Source organism: Arvicola amphibius, chromosome 11 (genome assembly GCF_903992535.2).
Source record: "Arvicola amphibius chromosome 11, mArvAmp1.2, whole genome shotgun sequence".
NCBI classification, from domain to species: Eukaryota; Metazoa; Chordata; class Mammalia; order Rodentia; family Cricetidae; genus Arvicola; species Arvicola amphibius.
The window spans coordinates 3,593,679-3,619,585 of NC_052057.2; the positions used below are offsets into that span (position 1 = coordinate 3,593,679).

At 38.1% G+C, this 25,907-nt stretch overlaps 1 protein-coding gene across 1 annotated transcript in view; it reads left to right on the top strand.

The window, feature by feature from the left end:
- The window catches only part of Rbm46 (RNA binding motif protein 46), a 34,414-nt gene extending 11,445 nt beyond the window's left edge, over positions 1-22,969 (top strand). The window contains exon 5 of the mRNA XM_038348019.1: positions 22,304-22,969. Coding sequence (XP_038203947.1) covers positions 22,304-22,503 — 200 coding nt within the window. The 3' untranslated portion in view covers positions 22,504-22,969. The remainder of the gene's footprint in view (positions 1-22,303) is intronic.
- The last annotated feature ends 2,938 nt before the right edge of the window (positions 22,970-25,907 follow it).

Consider the following 25,907-nt stretch of genomic DNA (forward strand, 5'->3'; position numbering starts at 1 on the left):
GTGTGCGTAGACAGGAGGTGCTGTGTACCATGTGGCTGTTAGGTAGTAGTGTCCTGTCTTGATCTTTCCTCAGTAATGTTGGGTCCTCAGGGGCAGATATTAAAGGGCTGACGCCTTCCTTCCCAGTACTTTTTACCCGTAGGTAGAAGGGAAGTCTTATGCCACAGCTGAGACGGGTTGGTTGGTGGTAGAGATGTGTCCTAGAGAGGGTTGGTGAGGGCACGAGTGTTCTCGTCTCTTCAGTCTGCTCACCACTGGTTTTTTTCCTGAGGTTTTGAGAGGTGGTTACTGAGTCTTAAGAGTGCTTCAAATACTTCTTTTTTTTTTTTTTTTTTTTTACTAGATTAATACATCTTTTGGTTTTATTTTTAAAAAACCATTTCAGAGATATAATTTTGCAGAGTGTCAGTTACCTACAGATAATTTCTTTGGGCATGTGATCTCTCTTACAGCTTGCTGGGATGCTCCTTCCAGCTCTGCAGTGCAGTCTCTTTTCCTTTTCAGTCATCATTGCACAGTTCCGTCTTGGTTGTTTTCTTTAAACCACATTGCTGAGCCAGATACCGCCAAGCTAAACGCAGTCTGATGTAGTAAGCTTTGGCAGTCTTGTGATGTCCTGGATTTACTATCCCCATATTTCAAATTTGGAAACTTGAATGGGAACTAAAAGATGTTCTGTGTTTCAGTGACCATATTTGTTTTAAAGAAAAGATGCAGTCCTTTAGGGATAGTAGATAACTGAATGAGTTTTAGAAGCCATCTATTCACTTCAAGTCACTCCTGACTCAAAGAACCTCGTAGTGGTTAAAATGTATAGATTCTGTCCCTTCTAAAGCCAAGTCTTTTTCTGATTAAAATGCTTTAGTAGAATGAAAGCCAAAAGGGGGTTAAGAGTTAATCTCTAATATAGCCCTCTTTATTTTTACCTCAAAATTAAAGCCTGTCTTCTGTCTTCATGTGAGAGTAACCTTCCTCATGTCAGTCACCCAGTGGGAGAAACAGCATGCATTCATTCACTTAGTTTTAGAAATACAGTGCTTATTTTTAAAAACTACAAATACTTCCATTTTATTTTATGTGAAATAACTTTAGTGAGTTTACCTGTTTTTGCATCTATGTTTCTGAGACAGGATCTTGCCCTGTTAACTCAAACTGTCCTTGAAATCACAGAGTTTAGTGGGTCAGATGCAGGTGTGTATGTTAGGATAACAAGTTTTTTTTTTTTGTTTTTTTGTTTTTTTGTTTTTTGAGACAGGGTTTCCCTGTAGTTTTTAGAGCCTGTCCTGGAACTAGCCCTCGCAACAAGTTTTATACTTAACGTTGGGTCAGTGGCGACGTTTGAGATTATTGCGTATCACTTCTTTTTAAATGTGACTCTCTTTTGAACCTGGACATTTCAGTACTGCAATTGCTTTTCTAGATGATTATGCTTTTTCAAAATAATTTGCTGGAAAATAAGATGATGAAGAAGAGAGATAGCCAAGCATGGTGCACCCTTCCTGTTTCCCTGTGTGATGTTCACTGATAATTGTAGCAGGGTTTTGTTTTTCTTTTATGACCACTTGTTTTAAAAAACAGGGATGAGATTCTCTGCTGGAAAGTATCTTCAGGTCACTTTGGGAAGGTTTGCTTTGGTGATTTCTGCAAGATTTTAAGAATTGAGGAAATTGAGAAGATGTGGCATAAGTTAATTGAACACTGGTTAGTTTTTCTGTTTGAAACTCTTATCTGGCTTGTGTGCTGCTGCTTTGGTTATGACCAGTGAAGTTCACAGTCAAGACAGGCCTCTTGCAGGTCTCCTGTGTGTTAGGATACTTTCTCAAGCTTTGGGAGTTAAAGGTTTTTTTTTTTTTTTTTCTTTTTTCTTGACGGGTCAGAGTGCAGTGAAGAAGATAGATGCATAAATTCTATACATATGCTGCTATTTGGGGATAAAGTGAAGGGTTCAGCTTCTGCTCTCTGACTTGTAACTCCTAAGAGTTTCTGAGCAGAGCAAGGAGCCTCGAGATGCCTTTCTAAAAGGCACATCTTTTAGAAAAGCAGCATGGTGGTGGGCTCATGGCAGGGAACTCTGGTCAGGTTTGCTTTAATGGTTTCTAGCAGATTTTAGGAAGAAATTGAGGTGTGGCATTAGTTAATTGAAATTTCTTTCATCTTTCTGCTTAAAACAATTTATATGATTACTTTCTTGACTGTACTTTTCCTCTGAGCAAGTAATTTTTTCTAGATAATTTTACTTTGTAGAAACATTTCATGTGTCAGTGTTCATGTTTTTAACGCCACTGCTTTTCTCAGCATGTAATCTGCAGCTGATCTGTATTGTGTTAACATTTGCAATGTTACACAGGGCTTATTTTTTCTATTGTTTAATGGAATTTTGTAAATATTTTATTTTCTGTCTTCACACGTAAATTAGGGTTTGATTTCTCTGTGTCACACGATTTTGGTTAGATGCCGAGGAAAAAAAGTGTCACTGTTGTGAGTCTTTTACCTGAAAGATAATTGGTGCTTTTTTTCTCATGAGCTGTTATTTCCAGATTGATGGGCAAAGTATAAAACATAAACAGCATTTACATTTAGAAAATTTGTCAATAAATTGTTTAGAAATAAAAAACTTGTTTTTATTAAATAATTTTAATAGATATTTAAGCTAAATATAAAATAATGGTTATATTACAATGGAACTTTTCTTTATAGAGAAGAAAATACTTTCAGGATGTATTCCTTCTAGATTTAAGGGAGAGCTCTTTTATACGGTCTCAGGCCATACTTAAAAGAGTTGAACTTGTTTTAAAATGCACCTAAGAGAGAAGTAGCCCTCAGCTTTAACATTCTCAGTTTTCACTTTTCACACAGCCCACCTTCACGTGACCAAATGATAAGACCCAAATTCCATGAACTCAACTATGTGTCTCTGACCCTTGAAGAGGGACTAGTTCTTTTGAAATGGATGCATGTATTCCAATTGGAATTTTCTTTTTTTTTTAAAGATTCTTTGATGACCTCATATTTATCCTATTCTCATCTTGATAGCACTTATTTTAATTAATAGGCCACAAATACTTAATTTAATGTGAATGAAGCGGCTTAGTGGAAAGCTGAAACGAAAGCACAAGAGTCCTGCCGCCCAAGTGTCAGCATGTGAATGTCATCTGGTCTCAGACTTCAGTACCGTCACCTCTGCAATGTCAGGCTTATTTGGTGGACTCTAGGGATTGTTGTTTTTATTTTATTTTATTTTATTGAGATAGCTCTGGCTAGCCTAAAACTTGATACTGTCGCCCAGACTGGTCTTGAACTCAAAGAAGATCTTCCTGCCTCTCCCTCTTGAGTGCTGGGATTAAAGGAGTGCCACCACATCTGGTTTCTGAGGATTCTTTTTATCTCACAAATTTATAGTTTCTCTTAAATTATTAAAGGACCTGTTCAGGTGTCTGTGCATGACCAAAAATGCCACTTCCCATATTTATATCTGTCAACCTGCATATCTGGGTTCTGATAATTTAAAGCCAGGAGCTTCTTTTCTAAGAACTAACCTTTTATTGGCATATTATTTCTTTTATAATTCAAAACTTATGTATGTCTTTTTTGAGACAGTGTTTCAACTTTGTAACTCTGACTGAAACACACTATGTAGACCAGACTGGCTCCATAATCACAGAAATCTGCCTGCCTCTGCCTCCTGTATGCTGTGATTTGTATGTTTTTCATAACTGATCAACAGTTACGGAAAAGTGAAGGAGTCAGTCATCCAACTCCTTTGTTACAGCACATCCTCTTGGTTGTCTTCTTTTAAAAAGTTTCCTGTAAATTGTAGACAAATGAAGATTGTAAATTCCATAAAACATTTAGAAGTTCAGAAACATTTTTTATAACAGTTTCTAAAAAAAAAACTACTGATATGTATTAAAATACATCAGGCCAATATTTGTTTTGTAGTTATATTTATTAATAATATTAACAACTCCTGTAATTTTGCTTATAAATTAAATTAGCTTGACCCTTTATACTATAATTTCTTAGTATCTTTGTGTGTTGGGGTCTCTGCAGCCATCATGGCCATCAGAGTAACAATCCGTAGGAGACAAGAAAGTTTTGTTCAACGTGTCTGTAGCCTGTATTCATTCAATCTTTGGGAGTCTGACTACAGGTAATTTTTTAAAGGCACACTTAAGCACAGCATAATCTTGTGAAAATTTACCTGGTGATAATTAACTCAGTCCTGTGTGCACAATCCAACTGAAGATATGACTACATTGGAACTCTTTGTGAAGTACGTGTGACATCTTCCATAAAGATGGTTCTATAGATTGGACAAGCTCGAGTGCTGACCGCACAGAAAGTGCAGGTGTCACCAGGCTGTAAAACCATGTTCACTACCAGCCTTCTGGGAAGTTGACAAGTTGTGCCTCCTCCCTTTGAAGAAACAATCCTGTGTGCTTAACATTCTTGTGTGGACGAGAACCTCTGTGCCTCCCATAACTGTGCCCAATACATTTCTAAAATTCATTCTTTAATATATTCATTAGTAGGTATTTTTGTATCGATAGTTGATTTTCTAGCTTGGTCATTTAACTCATTTTAAGCAATGGTTTTAAATTTTCCTTCATATTAAATATTCAAGTGTATTACCACACATGGTGGATGTTAGCAGCAATTCATAGTTCTGCCACATGGTGTCGCCTAAGTACATGTTTTCATGTGGATTTTAAAGTTTTTTTTGTTTTTATTTTTGGTTTTGAGTCTGGAATACTAGTATGAGCATGGACGATGGTTTTCTTCCACCTTTCCTGCGTCTATTTCTGGTGAATTAGTATTTACTATGCAGCAACAGTTCGCTGAGACTCTAACGTAGTAAGTGGACTAGTGACTAGAGGCAGGTGTTCACAGTAAGGCTTTACTCATAAGGATTTATTTTATTACTCTTTTTTTCTTCTTGTTGGGGAGGATCTCATGAATCCCAGCCTGGCCTCAAACTTGCTATTTGGTTGAGGCAGGCGTTAAACATCTGGTCCTTCTGCCTCTACCTCCCAAATGCTGAGATTACTATGTCCATCCATTTTGTACTCCGATGTTCTAAAATTATTATATACCCTTACTTATAGGAACTTGCTTAAAGTCAGATAAACTTAGTAGCTAATATCGAATATCTCACCAGTCCTAGACTTTACCCTTCGTGTAGAGGTGTCCTCTGTCTGAACCCTGGTAGCATGCTACCTCAAGAATAATAGGCTTGCCTGTAGGCTTGCAGAAGGAAGCACAATTGTTTCAAATCTTAGTTACTTCAACCAGAAGTTTTAAGAAATGAGAATATCAGTATCTACTTGGGTGTTTGTGCTCTTTAAAATGGTTATTATTGGGTACTTGTATTAATTACACGTGGCCCCATTTGTCTTCTAGAAAGTTATACTTGAAGTATAATAACCAGCAATTGGATTTTTATTTAGGCAATAATTCATATTTCAAGGAAGCAAATTGTTAGGTAACTAAATATAACCTGTTATATATTGATTTGATTTAATAGTCATAGTATTTCTACCACACTGATAATATAATGACGTGTGTTATAATTCTGTCTATAATTTAGACTAACAAGTGTATAGGATGGGGCAGGAGGAGAGCTCCGCAGGGAAGAGTGCTTGCTGCTCTGCCAGAGGACTCCCAAGGTTCTCCTCAGACCCCATGTCAGGTGGCTCACAGCAACTCTGAGCAGGGTGGGGTCCATCATCACCCTCTCTGACTTCCAAGGGCACTGCACTCACATGCACAGATCCACACATGTAAACATAATTTGAAAGACTAAAATCTTTAAAAGTGTATTGGAACGGGACTGGGCATAGAGCTTAGTTGTACCCGTCGTTCTTAGTTCTCTTGTCAGCTGCACAATGCCCTTCTGCCCAGAGAAATAAATGTGTGGGTCCACAGTCACCGCAGAACATTAGCTGATTGCTAACAGATGGCCTGATAAAATAATGGAACTTTAATTTTTATAATAATGTAAATAATGTAGTTTTTAAAATAATGTAACTTTGGGCTTGAGTGCTCTCTTAGTGGAGAGATGCTGGTCTTGCAGGGGACCTAGGTTTGTTTTCCACATGGAGGGAGGCTCAGCCATCTGCAGCTCCAGTCCCAGAAGAACAGCTTGCGCTCCTGAGTTGTATAGACAGCCCAGCACACTGACCTTGCAGATCAACACTTACAGAAAATAGGAAAAAAATAACATTTTACAAATTCATAGCTGGTCTTTGTGTAGGAGCTACACTTTATGTAGCTGACAACATGAACTAGTAAAAACTGTAAACCCATGATATAGAACTTTAGCTTTTTCTTTTAAATACAAGGTATGCCTGTGGTTATTTTTACCTTTTCTGTCTTATGTTTTGATTTTTCATTACCATATATTTGTTTTGTTTTTTTGTTCTCTTTTGTTTTTTGATTTTGTTTGTTTTTCAAGACAGGGTTTCTCTGTGTAGCTTTGGTGCCTGTCTTAGGACTCGCTCTATAGACCAGGCTGGCCTTATACTCAGAGATCTGCCTGCCTTTGCCTTCCAAGTGCTGAAATTAAAGGTGTGAACCACCACTGCCCAGCTCATTAACATATTTTAAAGTGTGTTATATATTTTTCTATTAACATTTTTTTTGTAATCCTGTTTTGCTTGTGGATTATTTCAAGATCATGGGCCTGTTAACTTATTTTTTCATATTAACTTTATTTCAGCAGTACATGTTCATATCTATTTGTTTACTGACCCAAACCATAAGAAAAATGAATATCATAAAATTGGCAGAATGTGTGTCATATATGTGGATAACTTCCCTCCCTTCTACTTTTCTTAATTTTTGACTGGAGAAGGACCAGTTCGGTAGTAAATAATTTATTAAATTTGAGACACACTAAATTCATAAGGTTCAGATATGCCATTATTAATCTTTATTAGACAAGTTTGAGATTGTGTAGTATACTAAAAATTAGCATAGAAATGTCTGTTCACTTAGTGGGATCCCAACCAAAGAGAAAAAGAATTACTTGATGGTTTCATTTCTATAAAATTGAGGTGTACCATGCATGAGCATAGTGATGATGCCAGAACATGAAAAATTAACATTTTTCTTTAAAATTTAAAGGCAAAGAGGAAAGTCTTAAGAAAAAATAGATTTTATGTTCTGTAAAGACTCCTGGTTCATAGGGGAATTACAAATATGGGAAAGTTTTCCTATTCTATTTTTTTGTTTTGCCTGGGATTTACTTAGTATACTTGTTTTTATTTCTTGTACTCAAATACATATAGGTAGATGCTTGTAACTTCTCTCAATTATGTACCGGCATTAAAACATTCTCACTTCTCTGAAGTCTATTGGGAAGACAGAGCCATGCCTCAGAGGTAAAGAATGTTTATGCAGTCATGAGGACCAGAGCTGGATCCCAAGGCCCACACGATGAGCCTGAAGTCCCATGGACCTCTAACAGCTCCAAGAGACCTAGTACCCTCTTTTGTCCTCTGTATGTGCATAGGCACAGGTGTACACACATGCTTACACACACACACACACACACACACACACACACACACACACACACAACCTTCAAAGGAGCTTTTCTGGATTTTCTTTTTTTTGTAATTTTTTTTGTGGTTTTGCTATAACAGGAAGTTGCTACATTAACTAACATTAGTTGGGGCAGATGGCCAGGCTCTTTCATAAATGTTCAAAGACTCAAAATAGTTTACTGATGACAAATACTCTGTTATTGGAATAGGGAAATTATTTCATTTTCTTAAGCTTTTGTTTAATGTCTTATTGAACAATGAGTTTTGTTTTCAGTTTTGTAAGTTTGGGATTCTGAAATTCTGCTAAGTGTTATGTGATGAAAATTCTCTAGTCAACTCTAAAGTGTAGTCTGTGTGTGTATGAGGCATAATTATAGTGAGACTATATAATCCATAAATAATTGGATTCCTTAAGTATATCTATTTATCCTGGGATGCATTTAAAAGTCCTGTTAGCAAAATATGTAAAACATAAAATGCATAGTTATTAAACTGAAAGATTAAACAAGGAGAACGTAATTAGGCAAATAAAACCAGAGTACTATAAGGCAATATAAATATATAATAAAGCTCCTTTAAAAAGCAATAATGATTAACAATCACAATTAAGTAGATCATGGTTATCTTTTAAAAATCAGGATATGATTATGGGTTAGGGGGAGAATTTGAAAGAATATAGAAGGGGCCTTGTTTTTTCATCTAATACAGCGGCTGCCCCTTAAGTTACTGCTGTCCTAATCAGCAACTACAGCTCCACAGCTACCAGCAGCAGTGCAGTGCGGCCCCAGAGGCTTCTGTTCCCACACAGCCACAGAGGGAAGCTTCGTCTAGATCTCTGCCTTCTCCAGAGCTCAGGGTTCATAGGTTGAGGAGAAGGCCTGCTGGCTCAGAGGCTCTCCTTGTCTGCATCTCCCAAAAACTCACAGTCCTTGCAGTGGGCTCCCACTTAAGATTACTGGCTCCTCCCTACCACTTCCTGTCAGCTACTTGCTGACTGAGCTTCCTGACCACAGGCTAATTTTATTTAATCAAACTAATGTAACGTCTTTGCATTGTAAATAAAAGCAGTAAGGAGAAATATAACACACCTTATAATATTTCACAACAGAACCCAGGCCTTAATTTTTTTCTATTTATGAGCATGGGTTTTCATTTTCTGAATTTCATAACTTGCTCATCTTTATTAAATGCTTTTCTTTGTTTTTATTCCTAGATAACTAAAGTGGCAAAGAACGAAAGCCACCAAGAAATGCTTGTATTGCTTTTTTGTAAAGCAGATTTAAAACAATTATTCTTTTCTGCAAAGTCTTCATATAATTCAGAGAAAAACAGAAAAGTTACATAAAATCCAGACTAAATAATTATATTCAGTTGGGATCATGTGGAGGTTTTGCTTTTGGGTACCAGGTCTAGTTAAACCTTGACAACTGTTGAGACTCTGGAAACTAATATGAGGCAGAGAACAGATAGTTAAAATATCTGGGATTTGTTTGTAATTTCTGTATTTATGCAGTTGCTATCTTCAGATGTATGAAGAGGTGGCATGTAGAAGAAAGACTGTAAAAAAATTTTTCCAGTCCCAGGAGGTGGAAGTAAGTCTAATAGAGGAGTGTTTTAGGGAGATAGATGATGGAAAGGTTCTAGACCTGTCTCAGCCTTTAAACTATTTAAACTTTAGTCTAAGTATTATGCTGTCCCAGTTCTAGTTTAAGTGCTCTGTCTTTTAGTGTCCCCTCCCCACCGTACCCTGGGTGTGCACCTCCTGCATCGGTCATCTATCTCACCTGCGTCATCTCACTGGTTTCTAGTGCTGCCAGCTCTCCTTAGGGCGTCCTGCTTACCGTCCTCTGCCTGGTTCTTTACACTCAGCCTCTTTTGGACATTGTCACTAAAAATGATTTGTTCTGTATTATAATATATCAGGCTACAGTTTAATGTAGGAGTTTTATGTGGCTCTTTCCTATTAGGCAGTGTATTTTATGGTTTTTAAACATGATCTTAATGCATAGCTCATGCTGGCCTTTGAACTCACTATGTAGCCCAGGCTAGCCTTGCCTCAAACTTGTAATCTTGCCTCCACTTCTGAGTGCTAGATTTATCATTATGTACCACAGTGCCTGCCTATTTACTATGAGACATTTTTGATCCATAAAGATTTATAAAGTAAAGGAGTTTTGTGTATGGAGAACTGGTTGTTTCTGTGCCCTTCCTTATATAGGTGAATGCTTGTCATTTAATACTCCTTTGCTTCTCAAATAATTGAAAGCAATACATATGTTTTAAGGTTAAAAGAGTCTGAGGAAAATCAATTTTGATTGTATTTTGGGTAGAAAGAAGGAAGAATTAGAGATACGGAAATTGTAGGCACTGACACAGGAACATTGAAGTGATGAGCGGTGGTGAGTGGATGGCTGATACTGAGGGAGGTGTATTCCTCTGACGTAGTAGTTGATGATGATTTAAATTCCAGTATTTTTCTCTGCTTGACTTGTTCTTATTGATAGTAAAAATTTAAACTAAATTATAAAACTCCAGTTGAGTAGATAGCAGGTGTGTCACATAGAGAAGATAGTTTCTGTAGTCTAGTGTTTCCATTCCACACTTGTACTGAAAACAGCCATTGGGATTTTAATAGTCTTCATATTTGGGCTCTCTTTTACTTTGTGTTAACTGGTTTTGATAACCTGTTAGAATCAGTGGATTTATATTTTATCACAGTTAATATATTAAGAATATTTTATATCAATAGGTGTCATATTTCCCAGTGTTTTGCTTTTAATTTTTACTCATACATGTAAACTAAGTATACAGACTGTGTCACCTTAGTGACGTTGTGTGTAGTCTTCTGCGCACTCGGTGATGCTTTTATTTTCTTCTCACACATTATCCTCTTTTCTTCCATAATTTGGCCTTTCTTCTAATTTTGTATTTTGTTGAAATCTATGCATTTTTATATATTTTGGTCTGGTTCTTTAACGTGATTCTGGAGATGATCCATGTGGTGTTTTGTAGCAGTTTTGTTCACTTGCTGTTACATTTGTGTCTTGTTTCAAATTGTGAAGAACTGTTCTTTCCTCCCTCTCTTCTCCCTCCCTCCTTCCCTCCTTCTTTTTCTTTCAGATTCAGGGTTTCTAGCCCATGCTGTCCTCACACTCCCTGTGTAGTAGAGGGTAATGGTGATCGTCTTGGTCTTGTGCACGCAAAGCTATCACTTTACCAGACTAAGCTCATGCACAGCCCTCTTGTTTTATTATTGTTGTTGTTATTATTATTACAAATTTTCACCTCCTTCCCCCCCTCCCATTCCCCTCCCCCTCCCCTCATTCTCCCTTCCTCTCCCTCTCCAGTCCAAAGAGCAGTCAGGGTTCCCTGCCCTGTGGGAAGTCCAAGGTCCTCCCCCCTCCCTCCAGGTCTAGGAAGGTGAGCATCCAAACAGACTAGGTTTCCACAAAACCAGTGCACAGCCCTCTTGTAATAGCTTCTTTTAATGTTTGTGTGCGTGTGTGTGGTATTTATGTGAGTGTGAGAAGGACGTGTCTGGGTGGCCTGTGACAGCTTTCAGGAGTTGGTGAATGTCTTCTGCATTGTTTAGAGAAGGGTTTTGATTATTTTTGTTTTCTGCTAGCTATCTTGGGAGCTGCTTGGTTATGTCCTGTTTCTGAGTCCAGTTTCCCCATCTAAGTGCACTGGGATTACAGAAGCTTAATACAGTATTACTGTATCCAGCTTTTGAAGGGGGTTTGGGTATCTGAACTCATCAGGCTTAATTACATAGCAAATGCTTTGCCTACTCCACCAGCCCCCATTCCATTTCTTTACAGTTATGGAGTACTGCCATCCCCATGACTCTGTAGTGTCACACAAGCACAAACCAGAGGCCTGTGTGCTCACATGGACCACATAATGAACGAGTGTCACATTAGCATAAATTAGTGGTGTATGTATGTGCATATATCATATGGTCTAGGTTAATATTAATCAATTTTGTTTTAAACATTAAAAACAGAAGCATCTATCTAAAAACATTCTGATTTTGTGTGGATATACTGATGGAATTATTTGTTTTGTGTTTTATATATTTGGTATTTGGAAGATTATTTTTGCTATGTTATCAGGTTTTATAGCATGTCTTAAAAAAGTCCACTATTGTCTTCAGATATCTACTTCTCCTCCGCCGCTATCATTCTACTTACACACCTGGTAGGCCTTTACACTTCCTTCAGTGTTTTCTGCCCTCCTGTATGTTCAATCTGAGTATTTCCTTCTTAGCATGCTGGTAAGAAATATTCATTTGGATATTTTTTTCAGATTTGGAATTTTACTTACTGCCTCCTCAGAGTTGGAATTACAGACCTGTGTCACCATGCTCAATTTAGGACTTCCAGTTTCTTCTAAATAATTTTAACCTTAGAATTCCTGAGTATATTAGGCATAGCTACTTTTATTTATTACCATTCATATTTGTTAGTGTATTTGCCTATGCTCTTCATGCGTGTATGTATGAATATTCTCACTATAGGAACACTATATGAATGCTCATTTTTACTATATGGACATGTGTGTGCATGTGCACGTGGAGGCCAGAGGTTGGCGTCTGTTGTTTATGGACATGTGTGCATGTGCACGTGGAGGCCAGAGGTTGGCGTCTGTTGTTTATGGACGTGTGTGTGTGCATGTGGAGGCCAGAGGTTGGCGTCTGTTGTTTATGGACGTGTGTGTGTGCATGTGGAGGCCAGAGGTTGGCGTCTGTTGTTCATGGACATGTGTGTGTGTGTGTGTGTGCGTGTGGAGGCCAGAGGTTGGTGTCTGTTGTTTATGGACATGTGTGTGTGTGCGTGTGGAGGCCAGAGGTTGGCGTCTGTTGTTTATGGACATGTGTGTGTGTGCATGTGGAGGCCAGATGTTGGCGTCTGTTGTTTATGGACATGTGTGCGTGTGCATGTGGAGGCCAGAGGTTGGCGTCTGTTGTTTATGGACATGTATGCGTGTGCATGTGGAGGCCAGAGGTTGGCGTCTGTTGTTTATGGACATGTGTGTGTGTGCGTGTGCGTGTGGAGGCCAGAGGTTGGTGTCTGTTGTTTATGGACATGTGTGTGTGTGCATGTGGAGGCCAGAGGTTGGCGTCTGTTGTTTATGGACATGTGTGTGCATGTGCATGTGGAGGCCAGAGGTTGGTGTCTGTTGTTTATGGACATGTGTGTGCATGTGGAGGCCAGAGGTTGGTGTCTGTTGTTTATGGACATGTGTGTGTGCGTGTGGAGGCCAGAGGTTGGCGTCTGTTGTTTATGGACATGTGTGTGTGTGCATGTGGAGGCCAGAGGTTGGCGTCTGTTGTTTATGGACATGTGTGTGTGTGTGTGTGTGCGTGTGGAGGCCAGAGGTTGGCGTCTGTTGTTTATGGACATGTGTGTGCATGTGGAGGCCAGAGGTTGGCGTCTGTTGTTTATGGACATGTGTGTGTGTGCATGTGGAGGCCAGAGGTTGGCGTCTGTTGTTTATGGACATGTGTGTGTGTGTGTGTGTGTGCGTGTGGAGGCCAGAGGTTGGTGTCTGTTGTTTATGGACATGTGTGTGTGCGTGTGGAGGCCAGAGGTTGGCGTCTGTTGTTTATGGACATGTGTGTGTGCATGTGGAGGCCAGAGGTTGGCGTCTGTTGTTTATGGACATGTGTGTGCATGTGGAGGCCAGAGGTTGGCGTCTGTTGTTTATGGACATGTGTGCGTGTGGAGGCCAGAGGTTGGCGTCTGTTGTTTATGGACATGTGTGTGTGCGTGTGGAGGCCAGAGGTTGGCGTCTGTTGTTTATGGACATGTGTGTGTGCGTGTGGAGGCCAGAGGTTGGCGTCTGTTGTTTATGGACATGTGTGTGTGCGTGTGGAGGCCAGATGTTGGCGTCTGTTGTTTATGGACATGTGTGTGTGCGTGTGGAGGCCAGAGGTTGGTGTCTGTTGTTTCCACTTCATTACTAAGGCAAGGCCTCTTGCTCTCTAGTTATTCTCCTTTCTCTGTTAGCTTACCCTGAGGATCCTGTCTTCACTTTCTGAGTTTTGAGATTATATCCTTCCAGCTTTGATGTGGGTGCTGGGACCTCACGCTGAGTCCTTTTATACTTGTGCAGTAGGCAGTTTATTGAGCTATCTCCTCAGGTCCTTGGTGTGCACTAATCATACAAGATAAGTAGGCTTCATTGTAACATCATGGTATCATACAAGTATGGTATATTTTTGATTATATCTACCCCAATAATCTCTGTCACTCTTCAGTCATTCCACTGGTCCCATTTCTCATTCCAAGTAATATCACTACTTTTGTGGGGGCTTTGCTTTTAAATATAAAGTTTACATGAGAGGAAATGCAATATTTATCTTTCTGAGTTTATATCATATAACATGAAGATCTTCAGTCCAGTCCATTATCTTGTAGATGCCATATGTTTATGCATGTGTACATGTGTATGTGTGTGGGAACACGGGTTCACGACATCCAGAAGAAGGACAGGAATCAGTTCTCTCCGTCCACTGTGTAGATCCCAGGAATTGGACTCAGGTTGATAGGCTCAGTTTTACTCACTGAGCCATCTTAGTAGCCTCATAATTTCATTCCTATGATTGAATAGAGCTCCTCTGTGTATATATGATACATTTCCTTTATCTGGTCATTTGTTGCTGGGCTGATTTCATTATGTTGGTTAATGTGTCTGTTACTGCAGTGAACATGGATGTACAGATATGTCTGGGGTTTGCAGACATAGAATACCTTGTGTATATCCCAGAAGTTTGGTATAGATGGATCATGTAATCATTCTTAGATTTTTTTTTTTTTGAGGAAACTCCATACTGTTTGGCGTAGTACCTGTCTGTACTAATTCACACCATACTAGCAATAGATAAAGATCATTATTCCTTGTACTTGCTTTTCATTAATGTTTAAGATACTGAACACCTTTTCTTAAGTTTATTGGCCATTTATGTTTCTTTTGAGAACTCTCTTGTCAATTCATTTGCCTATTTGTTGGTTGGATAATTTGTTCTTTTGATAACAAATTCGATGAGTTCTGTATTTTGGATAATAATTCCCTGTCAGCTGAGTAGCTGACAGGTTTTCTCGCATTCTGGAATGCTCTCTCTTCATTTTCTGCCGCTTTGCTGTGCAGAGACGTAGTCCATTGCAGTCTCATTGTCAGTCCTTGCCACTGTGTCCCAAGCTGTTCAGAGTCACTTACTATCCCGTATCTTGACATGTTTCCCTATAGAAGCTTCAGCTACATTACATGTTCGATCCATTTTAAGTTGGTTTTTGTGTAGCATGGAAGATAGAGGCTTAGTTTATCCTGTAACAGATTCCCAACTTCTTATCACTGCCTTTCCTCTGATGTACACTAGTAATCACCTCTGTCAAGAATGAATTATTTCAGGGTCCTCTGTTTTCTCACTGGTTTACATGGTGGGTTTATGTGTTACTGTCAAGACATAATTATCTTAATATCCAGTTTGAAGCTTTATCATTTAAATATCCTAGGGATCTGCTTTTTTGACTGCTATTTTTGTTTGCTCTAGATGATCTAGTTTATTTTCTAGTATAACTGATTTTTTAATTGAATACCAGATATTGCATATGAAAAATTATAATTTAAGGTCTAACATGCTGTTACCTTTACTCATAGAGAAGTTATTTTCTCTTCACAGAGGTGCAAAATGATTGAAAAGTCTATATTGTCTTACTACCAATGAGAATTGAGAAGCTCTCTAATTCAGGTCACTCTGCTGATCTACTAGAGATCAGTTTACACTGCTGGTCTAGTTGAGTTCAGTTCACACTGCTGATCTACTTGAGTTCACACTGCTGGTCTACTTGAGTTCACACTGCTGATCTACTTGAGTTCACACTGCTGGTCTATTTAAGTTCAGTTCACACTGCTTGATCTACTTGAGTTCACACTGCTGGTCTATTTGAGTTCAGTTCACACTGCTGGTCTACTTGAGTTCACACTGCTGGTCTACTTGAGTTCAGTTCACACTGCTGGTCTACTTGAGATCAGTTCATACTGCTGGTCTTCTTGAGTTCAGTTCTCACTACTGATCTGTTTGAGGTCAGTTCACTCTGCTGGTTTTCTTGAGTTCAGTTTTACCAGGGTTGATCTTGCCTTAACAGTAGCTCCTCCTCAACTCTCAGTTTGTTACCTCTGAACTTCAGTGATTTTTTTCCATGTATAATTTCCCCTTTGTGTCATCTTCCTCTTGAGGATTGACCAATCCTTGCAGGGACAGAGACAATTCTCAAAGAAAGTTATACCTCTTTGGATTTTCAATGTGTCTTACAATCATTACCCTATGGTTCGTTATTCTCTTAGCTGTTGTCAATGATTTCAGATAGGTGTTTGTGTTTAAAACAGAATCGATTGTTACCTAGTTCATTATGTGTTAACAATTTATTGTGACATTTTTATACTGAATTAGCTTTAAAACATTATTTAAAACTCTGCAGTGCCTTTGGAGATCATCAGACATGTATATGTAGTTTCTTAGCATGGAGTTGGATATATCTTCTTGATGGAAAGGTTCAAGGCATATGGAATGATGGCAGCTAAAATAGATGCAGGTGTTGCCATGGAACTGTGTTTGGTTATGGTAGTTTCCAGGGAAAGGTGACTGTCAGGAAAGTTTCTTGAGTTCAGTATTATTTTGTCCATCTATTTCTTCTAAAGGCAGGAAGGAAATGATAGCTCATGTGTAAGTAGCTATACCTACAAACATTTACATTTCCTGAATTTGCTTACATTTCTTTGCTTTTCTGAAGTTATGTAACCTCGCTTAACTTTTTAAAATCCTTTCTCTTAATAGGAGAGTATTTCCCGAATCCACTGATGAGTAAGGCCTTAATTGACATGCTTTTTCCGATGATGCACTAACTCAGGATTTTTATGTAGATATCAGAAATAGTTCTCTGTCCATCTTTTCAGAGTCAAGAAATGATACCTGTTGGTTGGCAATTGTCTCTTTTTCTCCATTTTTTTTCTTACTTACTAACAAAAAGTTTTCAACTAAAGTTATCAAGGATTCCATGCACTTCCAAGATAGGGATAACATTAACCCAAGGACTCAATTCTTTTCTGTCTTCACTGCTTACAGACAGGGAACACAGTCTCTTCAGCCTGGACCTGTGTAGAAGAATTTGGAGAAAATAAGCAGGTAAGAAAACATCTCTTAGGAATATGTGGTGTATTTCATTCCCAGAAAAAGTTTTCAGCTAATCCTCTCTTGACCATGAGGAAATGCCTAGAATTGTCTGATAAAACCCTGTGTGGTGATTTGTTTATAATAGTTTTACTAGCTAAAGAATCATTAAGGAAAAATGAAAAGTTAAGTGGGTTTCCATATTTTATATATTTTCCAATCTTTGAACCTGACAATGTTCTGATATCTAAATCGAACCACCAAGATTATAAATAGTAGTTTAAATCAGATATAGTTAAGAGTAAATGCTACATTTCAATTATCTAGTGTTTCTCAAACTAAGCTGAGAATGAGACATTTTCTACATTATTACAATAATATTTTGACTCTAAATTATTTTTATAAAAATTCAGTTTGTCATTTCCTCACCAGAGCACAATAGAGACGTGTTTGTGGTGCAGTTTGAAGGCAGTTTATGATTTGCCAGGAACCCCTTTTATACATGTAAAGGGATCAGCCCGTGTAATAATTCTGTGTCCTGAGTAGGTCACTTCATCAGTATGTGCCTTAATTCAGCATTATCAAAGGGAGCAATGAGAGAGCTTCATCACTTTTAGAAGGGTTCTGTTGTTTCTGGTCATGTTTGGTCTTTTTTGGTGTGTACTAAGTGCTAGCCTTATTAATGTCTATGAGAAATATGTTTATTATTCTTGACACTTAAATCTTAGACCTTAAATTTATCTTTACAGATTTTAGCAAAACTAGCTGCAGGTCTTAACTCTTACATAAATTTCAAGCACACAGTGCTATTTTAGAGTCACCTTCTTTTAACCTCATGAGTTTAAAGCTTGATTTAGAAAGAGTAATTGTGAGGACTGGCTAAACTGAAACCCATGAAGAGTTGTGTCTTTAAGTCTAATAAGCCTTTCTCTTGAGTCTGGCCCAGATATATCTAGTGAGCTACAGTGTGGGATCTGTTCTGAAGCCTAGACTTACAGCTTCCATCATGGTTCTTGCTCTGAAGGCTGTGTCCAGACAGTTTAGAAATTAGAATTGGAAGGAGTTTGTCTCTGAATGGTCAGCTAAGGAGCCAGGATGGTACTGAACTAAGTCCTCTGCATCTGTGTGACAGTTGTGTAGCTTGTCTTTTGTGGGGCCCCTAGCTGTGGGACCAGGACCTGTCCCTAGTGCATAAGCTGGCTTATTGGAACCTATTCCCTGTGGTGGGATGTCTTGTTCAGCCTTGAGGCAGCCGGGAGGAGCTTGGTTGTTCCTCAGCTTGATTTGCTGATTCCCATCAGCAAAGCAAGTAAGAGACCTTCCTTACTCCATCTGAATGGAGACAGAGAAGGTGCAGATGGGGGTGTAAAAGGGAGGTTAGGGATTGGGAGGAGAGAAAGGAGGGGAAACTGGTTGGTATTTAAAATAAAAAAAAATGGTGAATAATGAAAAAAAAGGAGCCTGTCATGATCTCAGTACATAGAAGAAACTAGCAGTAGAAGGAGTCTGTTATTATGATCTCTTAAGTACATAGGAAGCAATTGACATCTCACAGTGTGGTTTGCTTGGGCTCCTTGCTTCTTGAAAAGGAAAGCAGCTGGAGTCAATTCAGCGTCGTGGGCACTGTTTTTATATCTGCTCCTCCTCTACTGTTTGCCTATGTGCTGAATTTTGGTCTCTAGAGGGGTTTATTGTTCATGTTTTCTCGTTGTTTCCAAGTACTGGGGAAGTAAAGGCAAAGGGATTAGAATCAAGCTCATCCCTGGTACAAGTTTAAGGATAACCTGGGATACATGAGACACTGGGTCGAGGCAGGAACAGGAGAGAGATCTCTGCTAGATCATTCTCATGGTCGATCTCCCACAAATACAATTGAAATTACAAAATTTTTAGCACATAAGAAAATGTGGGGCTGGAGAGATGGCTCAGAGGTTAAGAGCAATGAGTACTCTTCCAGAGGTCCTGAGTTCAATTCCCAGCAACCACATGGTGGTTCACAACCATCTGTAATGAGATCTGGTGACTTCTTCTGGTCTGCAGCCATACATGGAGGCCAAATGTTGTATATATAATAAATAAATCTTTAAAAAAAAAAAGAAAATGTGCAGAGAGCTGCATGCACTGAGAGGAGAAGCTGTGAAATGAAGAGGTACAGGCCACACCCCGGCTGCTTAGAGGGTGGCGCCCTTGACTTGACCTTTTGCTCCTGCCCTGTCGGAATGGAGGCCTTTGGAGGCTTTTGGAGATGCTTGCTTTCAAATATCCTGCGTAAGGTTTCTTAAAAACTTGGAAACAATACCTTCCTATGAATCAGGAGATCTGAAAATTTTAGCTTGTTCTGTACCCATTTACCTGTGGACCTATGGATCTGCCTTAACCTAAATCAGCTGTCTTTGTTATTCATATGAATTGGGGTCATTTGAATTAACACCTCGTAAAGTTTCAGTCCATTCTCTATTTTCAATTTCGAATTGGATAGTAAAGAGTTTATATGTATTAATAGTCAAAGACAAAACCAATATTGGTGAGCAGGGAGCTTAACATATCTGAATAAAGATATTTACATAGATAATGCATTATTAGTCATAAAGGAATATAAATTAAAACCACAGTGGAATACATATGTACTGACGAAGCTATAGATAAGAATACTAGACCAGGTTTTGTGGTGCCTACCTGTTTTCACATTATCTAGGAGGGAAAAGTAGGAGAATCAGTGCAAATTTGAGACCAAACTCTTCTACAAGGTGAATTCCAGACTAGCCAGAGTAAGATGTAACATGCAACAACCTCTACCCCACCCCCTGTGTGTGCACATGTGTGCATGTGCTGGCATACCAACTGTTGTGGAAGTTGTGATGTGACCAACTGGCAATTTCATATTTTACTGTTTGAATACTCTAGAGCATAATATCTCTACCCCATGCCCTAGCATCCCTATTCCTAGGTATTTTCCTCAAAGGAAAAAAAATCATGAAAATGTTTATGTAAGAATGAGCATAGAGCATATCTGTAAGAGATTGGTATTAGGAGAGTCACATGTTCATCAACAGATGACTGCATAAAATCATAGTGTATTCATACAGCTGAGAAATACTTAACAATAAAATGGAAGAAATTGCTGAAATAGAGAACTTGAATCTTAGAAATTATATTAAATAAAGAAGCTAGAATAATAAATATTTTAAAAATAACAAAATCCAAAACCAGATGAATGAATCCATGGTAGTAGAGTTAGAAAGTGATTGCAGCCGGGAAGAGACAGGTGACTTGATGACGTAAGCTTATGTAACCATCCAATCCAATACGTGAGCACAGTGTGTCTTGCTGTTTGCAAGTTGTGCTTCAGTTTTCACTATCAAGACAGCTGATTGCATGGGGCGTAAAACTTAAACTCTAAAATTGGCTCCCTCTCGCTCATTAATAAGGGGAAGGGGTGCAGAGTTCAGTTTGGGACTGAAGAGTTGAAGAACAACTGGGATGGGGTGGGGACAAGTATGTGCATGCTTGGAATTTTAACTCATTTGTTAATTTCTTTTTTCCATTTTCTGTTTTCTATAATATGTAAATTGTGTCAAAGGAATATGCTCCTACTACATTTATTTAACTATATATTTCACTTTAAATTTAATTTGTTATCTTAACATGTGTCCTATTTTCTAATCAGCCGGTTGTTTTCCTGAATGTACTTAGATTCACAATGGTTTTAGGAGTAGTACTTGTGAAGTGCTTATGAAATGTTAATAAACATCTCACAAGTCTTTCACTTGCCCAATTCTTGCAGTAGTTTGGAGGTTTTTCTCATATCATCTTATATGAATAATGTTATGAGTCATTTTCTAATTTTGGATTTAATGTAGTTTTCTTTAAAAACGAGAATATAGTAGGTGATCCATGTTTGCTTAAAGATTTGTGGTAGAGGGACTGTCATAAATGTTAAATGTTATGCTCATAGCCAGCTTTATATTTTGTTTTTACATCTTCTTCTGGAGATAACTTTGAGTCCACATTTTTTTAGTAAGCTCCATTGATCTCTTGAATTGGTGTAAACTAAAGAAAGCATGATAGCTCCTTGAAAACTACATTTTCTGTCTGTTGAAGTCACTTTTAAATCATGTTGCTGATGACTGCATCAGTAAAGTTTAAAAAAACTTGGTACATTAGAGGAATGTGGCTACTAAGAGACTGTATGTGCCTACCAGTCTTTAACAGGAAAAGTCAGAACTTTTAAAGGGCAATTTATTCATCAATACATAGAATATCTTGCATTTTAGTTTATGTTCAATACCTCAACCCTTGGATAAAGTAGATTCTTTAAAAGAATAAATCTGATGTTAGAAAAGTAAATGGTTTCAAAGTAATTTCTCAATTCAGAATATCCAAAATATTTTGAACATTGTTTTGGACATACCAAAACATGCTTATGACTTCTTAAAACAAGCTGCTCTATTGATCTTGTACCATTCATTAAAAATTAGTTTATAAAATTAATTAAAGTTTTACAATGCTAGCAATTAAACCTATTTACAACTGATTTTCATTTTTTATTTTTTCTTAAATAGGTCCTTTCTGATGTTGCTTGAGCTTACTCTCCTGCAGGTGGTCTCATTCCTGTTGGTTACATATTAAGTCCCATGACAACATAAAGTTGATGAACACGTGTTGTAGGGCTCATAGTGAATGATGCTGTGGGGAGAACTTGACCTGTACATTAAACGACCTTTTCCACTTCCCATTACAACAGCACAGCTTCTACCAATGATTATTTTACAATTGCAGTCGCCACTTTGACTACACTGCAGTAAAGAGCATAGTTGAGTTTTTGGAAAGTACAGGATCTACAAATTTGGTCAATAAAACACACACATACAGAAATACTATAATTAAGGAAGCAGGAAATTATTGGTACATAAGATGAATGTTTGTTTGAAATAGTAATTTCAAATATAATTGTTTTAATAATTTGGTTAATTTTAGATACTTTTCTATACTATTAGGTTGATAATGGTTTTTGAAGTTCATTTGGTAGAGATGATTCATTTTACTGTTTTGTGGTACCAGTGAGACTAATGTTAAATTGTTGTGTTTGGTTATATGAATGCTTGTGCCAGCATTTAAATAATGAAATTTTGGACAGTTAGTTTGTACCAGAAGTCCAGGGGCAAATGTTTATGCTGGTTTGATGCTTGATAGAGTTTCAAAAAAAAAAAAAGAAAAAAAGAAACCAAATTTGCTGTTCTTTTTTTCCATATATATATATATATATGAACCAAATTTAAAGAAACTTTTTTGTTGATTAATGAGAAATCATAGGTTCTCTTTTTCTGTGTTAAAAAGAAAAAGATAGCCCATAATGTCCTATGTGAGATCTCCCAGCAGTGTTGTCAGTTAAGAGGAGTCCTGACTTGATGTAGCCGCTATGTTTGCAGTGCAGTGATAGTAATCCACCACCATACGGTGTCACCAGGTATTTAAATGTTAGAACATTATGTTAAAACATGATTGTCTGAATGTTTGTCTCTTGAATTAAATTTATGTCCATAAAAGATGTGCAGCATAATTGTTCATATATATTTATTTACAGACTACAATTTCCGTCGCAGCTCAATAAATAGTCTTTCCCCTGTTAGCGCTACCCTCTCTTCTGGGACGCCCAGCGTGCTTCCTTATACTTCAAGGCCTTATTCTTATCCAAGTTATCCCTTGTCACCAACAATATCACTTGCTAATGGCAGCCATGTTGGACAACGACTATATATCTCCAATCAGGCCTCATTCTTCTGAAGAAAGTCTGGATACAGTAGTATAAATTTTCTTTGTATAAGGCATGAAAATTAAAGTACTGTTGTATTTTAGAATTGGGTTTGCACATTTGACTTTAAAAACAATATATTTTAACATTAAATACCAGCTGTCATTCAGAACGTCAAGAGTGGTAGGACTGGCAGACACTTGAGTCAGTGGCAGCGAACCACCACTGTTCTTTGTGAACTTGGACTTTCTAATTCCTGGTTTGAAAAGATTCCAGTAGTTTATGTTCTTTTTGTATAACAACTTTGTAAAACATCATTTCATAACTATTGAAGTACTTAAAGACAGTGTTTACACTAGACTAGATTACCAAGGATCACTATCTGTAGTGGAGTTTGGAATAGTTATGTAACCAGAAGCATCTAACTATTATGTAGAAAGAAATGATGAGACAAAAAAGATTAAGATGCAAATTTTTGACAGTCATAATGAAAAATCAGTCAACCATTGTGGTCCTTGAAGTAACTAAATATTTTTGTTAATATTTGTTACACAAATAAATTATAATTTTGCTGTTAATAAATTTAAGGTTTTTATAGTTATATTTCATCTATGTTTTGATATTCATTGTTTTGGCAAGAAGTGTTAATGTTTTTAAATGTTGAAATCATGTGTTAATTTTTATACTTCAGATTCTTCAATATTAAATATATGTTGCTACTAATGTGTGTTTTGTTTTTTATTAGAATTTACACACACAAATGTCTCTCATCTTTGAAAAGAGTTTAACTTGCCAGGTCAACAGTTGCAGGTTCAATGTTTTCATGAGATCAAAGGGTCAGATATTACAAAGAGATTTGTACAATAAAAGTAAAATCATTTTCAAGTGCCAATACAAATGTTTTGTTGGTAGAATTACAGAAGTTTCCCTTGTTTACTAAAGAATAATTAACGAATTCAGATAATTTTGATTTTGTTTATTAGCATGCATGGTTAATTATGATGGCTTTCATAGTTGATACCAGATATTCTAGATATCATTAATATCTAAATATTGAATACTAAAAATAACAAGTGGTAGAGCCAGAGCCAGGATTTGCGGACACAGAATTAAAAATAGTTGCAGATAACTTCCCTTACAGCTTAATTTGATTTTTGTAGCAGGAAGTTATAAGAAGAGTAAATGAGTCTCAGTTTTGCAGTGCTAGAGAAGGGTTATCTCCCATAAAGCATATCTGCTGCCTTTGCAGTCGGTGCTTTAGATGTTCTGGTTTTAAGAGAGAAGAGACACTGAGTGAGCACTGCATACATTTCACAACCCAGCTGTCACATACATGACAGGTGCTTGGGTAAAATCATTGAGAAAAAAGGCAATGAATGCTGACTGCTTTGTGAGTACCCATGGGACACAGGTGACTCAGATTCTAAGCCAGAAAAACAGACACATTTAGTTTTTTATAAAAAAAAAACACTTGTAATACCCCAAATTATAAGTTATCACAAATTTTGTCATGGACTTTTCACTTTGGGGAACCAAAAAAACATCTGAATTTAGAGAGCTTTAATCCCATAAGATTTGAAGATCCATGGTGATGTAATGGTAAGTGCATGAATTTTGGTGTCAAGTTGGACTTCTGCCAAAAACCTGTTCTTTAAACTTGAACAGGTTTTAATCTATTTGAGTCTAGCTGAAGACCCCTGTTGAGGGTGCTACGGTTCTTATAATATTGGTGCTAGAACACCGGTAAGTGTAAGAAGCCACATAGTAGTGGGTATCTTTGCACTGATGTGGTGTTTGGTTTTTTGCATGACTTTCCTCACTTCCTTCAATCACATGAGTGTAGCATGGTTGGGTGGTGGGTGGAGCAAATCTGCTCATCTCCACAGCTGGAGTTAAGGAGTGGTGAAGGAGGGGATGAGGATGATAATGACTCGGTACCCAATACACGAAAGTACTGTGGAGAAAACTGCTGACAGTTGTATCGGTGTAATAAAATACTGATTGGCCAGTACCCAATAGCAGCCAGTAGCAGGAAGTATAGGCGAGGTGACTGGAACAGGAGAATTCTGGGAAGAGGAAAGGTTCAGTCTGCAGTCATAACCCAGACAGAGAAGAAGCAAAATGAGAATGCCTCACTGATAAAAGATACCAAGCCACATGGCTAACACAGACAAAAATTATGGGTTACTTTAAGATACAAGTAAGAGTTAATAAGCCTGAGCTAATAGGTCAACCAGTTTATAATTAATGTAAACCTCTATGTGTTTCTTTGGGACGGAACGGCTGCGGGACAGGGAGGACGAAGTAAATTGCTGCAGGCAGATCTGATGATGGCTCATCATCATTCCCAGGAGTTTCTGGGAATTTCAGAAGTCCCAACTTTGTCTCACCCAATTAAGCCCCACTCATTTAAAATGATCCATTCTAGGAACCCAGCCCCATTCCACACCCTATTTAAAAGCTTTATATAAATCCATACAGGGTCAGAAGGTGCTGCTTTTCTGGACACCTCCTGTCCTGTCTCTCTGGCTATGTGTACTCTTTGCTTATGTGCTGTCTTTGCTGCAGCAGACCTCTTATGTAGTGGAATGCACACTTCTTGTTCTGCAGTTCCTTTGACGAAAAATTAGTGTCTTAGTGATGGATTCTATTGTTGCATAAACCACCATGACTGAAAACAATGGACGGGAAGAGTTTACACTTCTACATCACAGTCTATCACCAAAGTAAAGGCTGGAGACAGGGCGGGGACTGAGAAGCAGGGACTGAAGAATGCTGCTTACCTACATTACAGTCTATCACCAAAGTAAAGGCTGGGAACAGGGCGGGGACTGAGAAGCAGGGACTGGGGCGGAATGCTGCTTACCTGCTTGGTCAGATTACTCGGCGTGCTTTTTTATACAAGTCAGGACAGCCTGACCAGGACTGGTGGCAACAATCATCTGCTTCCGCCTATGCCATGGGCTGGGCCCACCATATCAATCATTAATCAAGAAAATGCCCCGTAGGCTTCCCCACAGGCCAATCGGAGGGGGGCACTTTCCCACCTAAGGCTCCTTCCCAGATGAAGTTGTTAAATGTCAAGTTGTTAAAAAACTTGTCAGGACCAGACCAATGGGCAGAGAGCTAACAGTCAACACATCTATGGTTTAAAAAGAATGGAATCTTCACAGATAAGACACCTGAGTGGATGCCCCCATCTCCAAAGCTTTTCCTTCTGCTAATAGCTTACATTCTCCCATATTAGAGTCCTGCAGAGTCAGTTCCTGGGCAACAAGACAGTATGTCCCTTCTCCACCCAGCAGTCGTATATTCCCCTCCGAGTCTTAGGTTCTAGACTTACGCTTGAGTTTCAGCACAACCACATGGGCCTGATACTGCAAAATTTAATGTGTTCTGGTAAGGAGCCAGAGGATGGTGTGACTGGGTTCTAAAG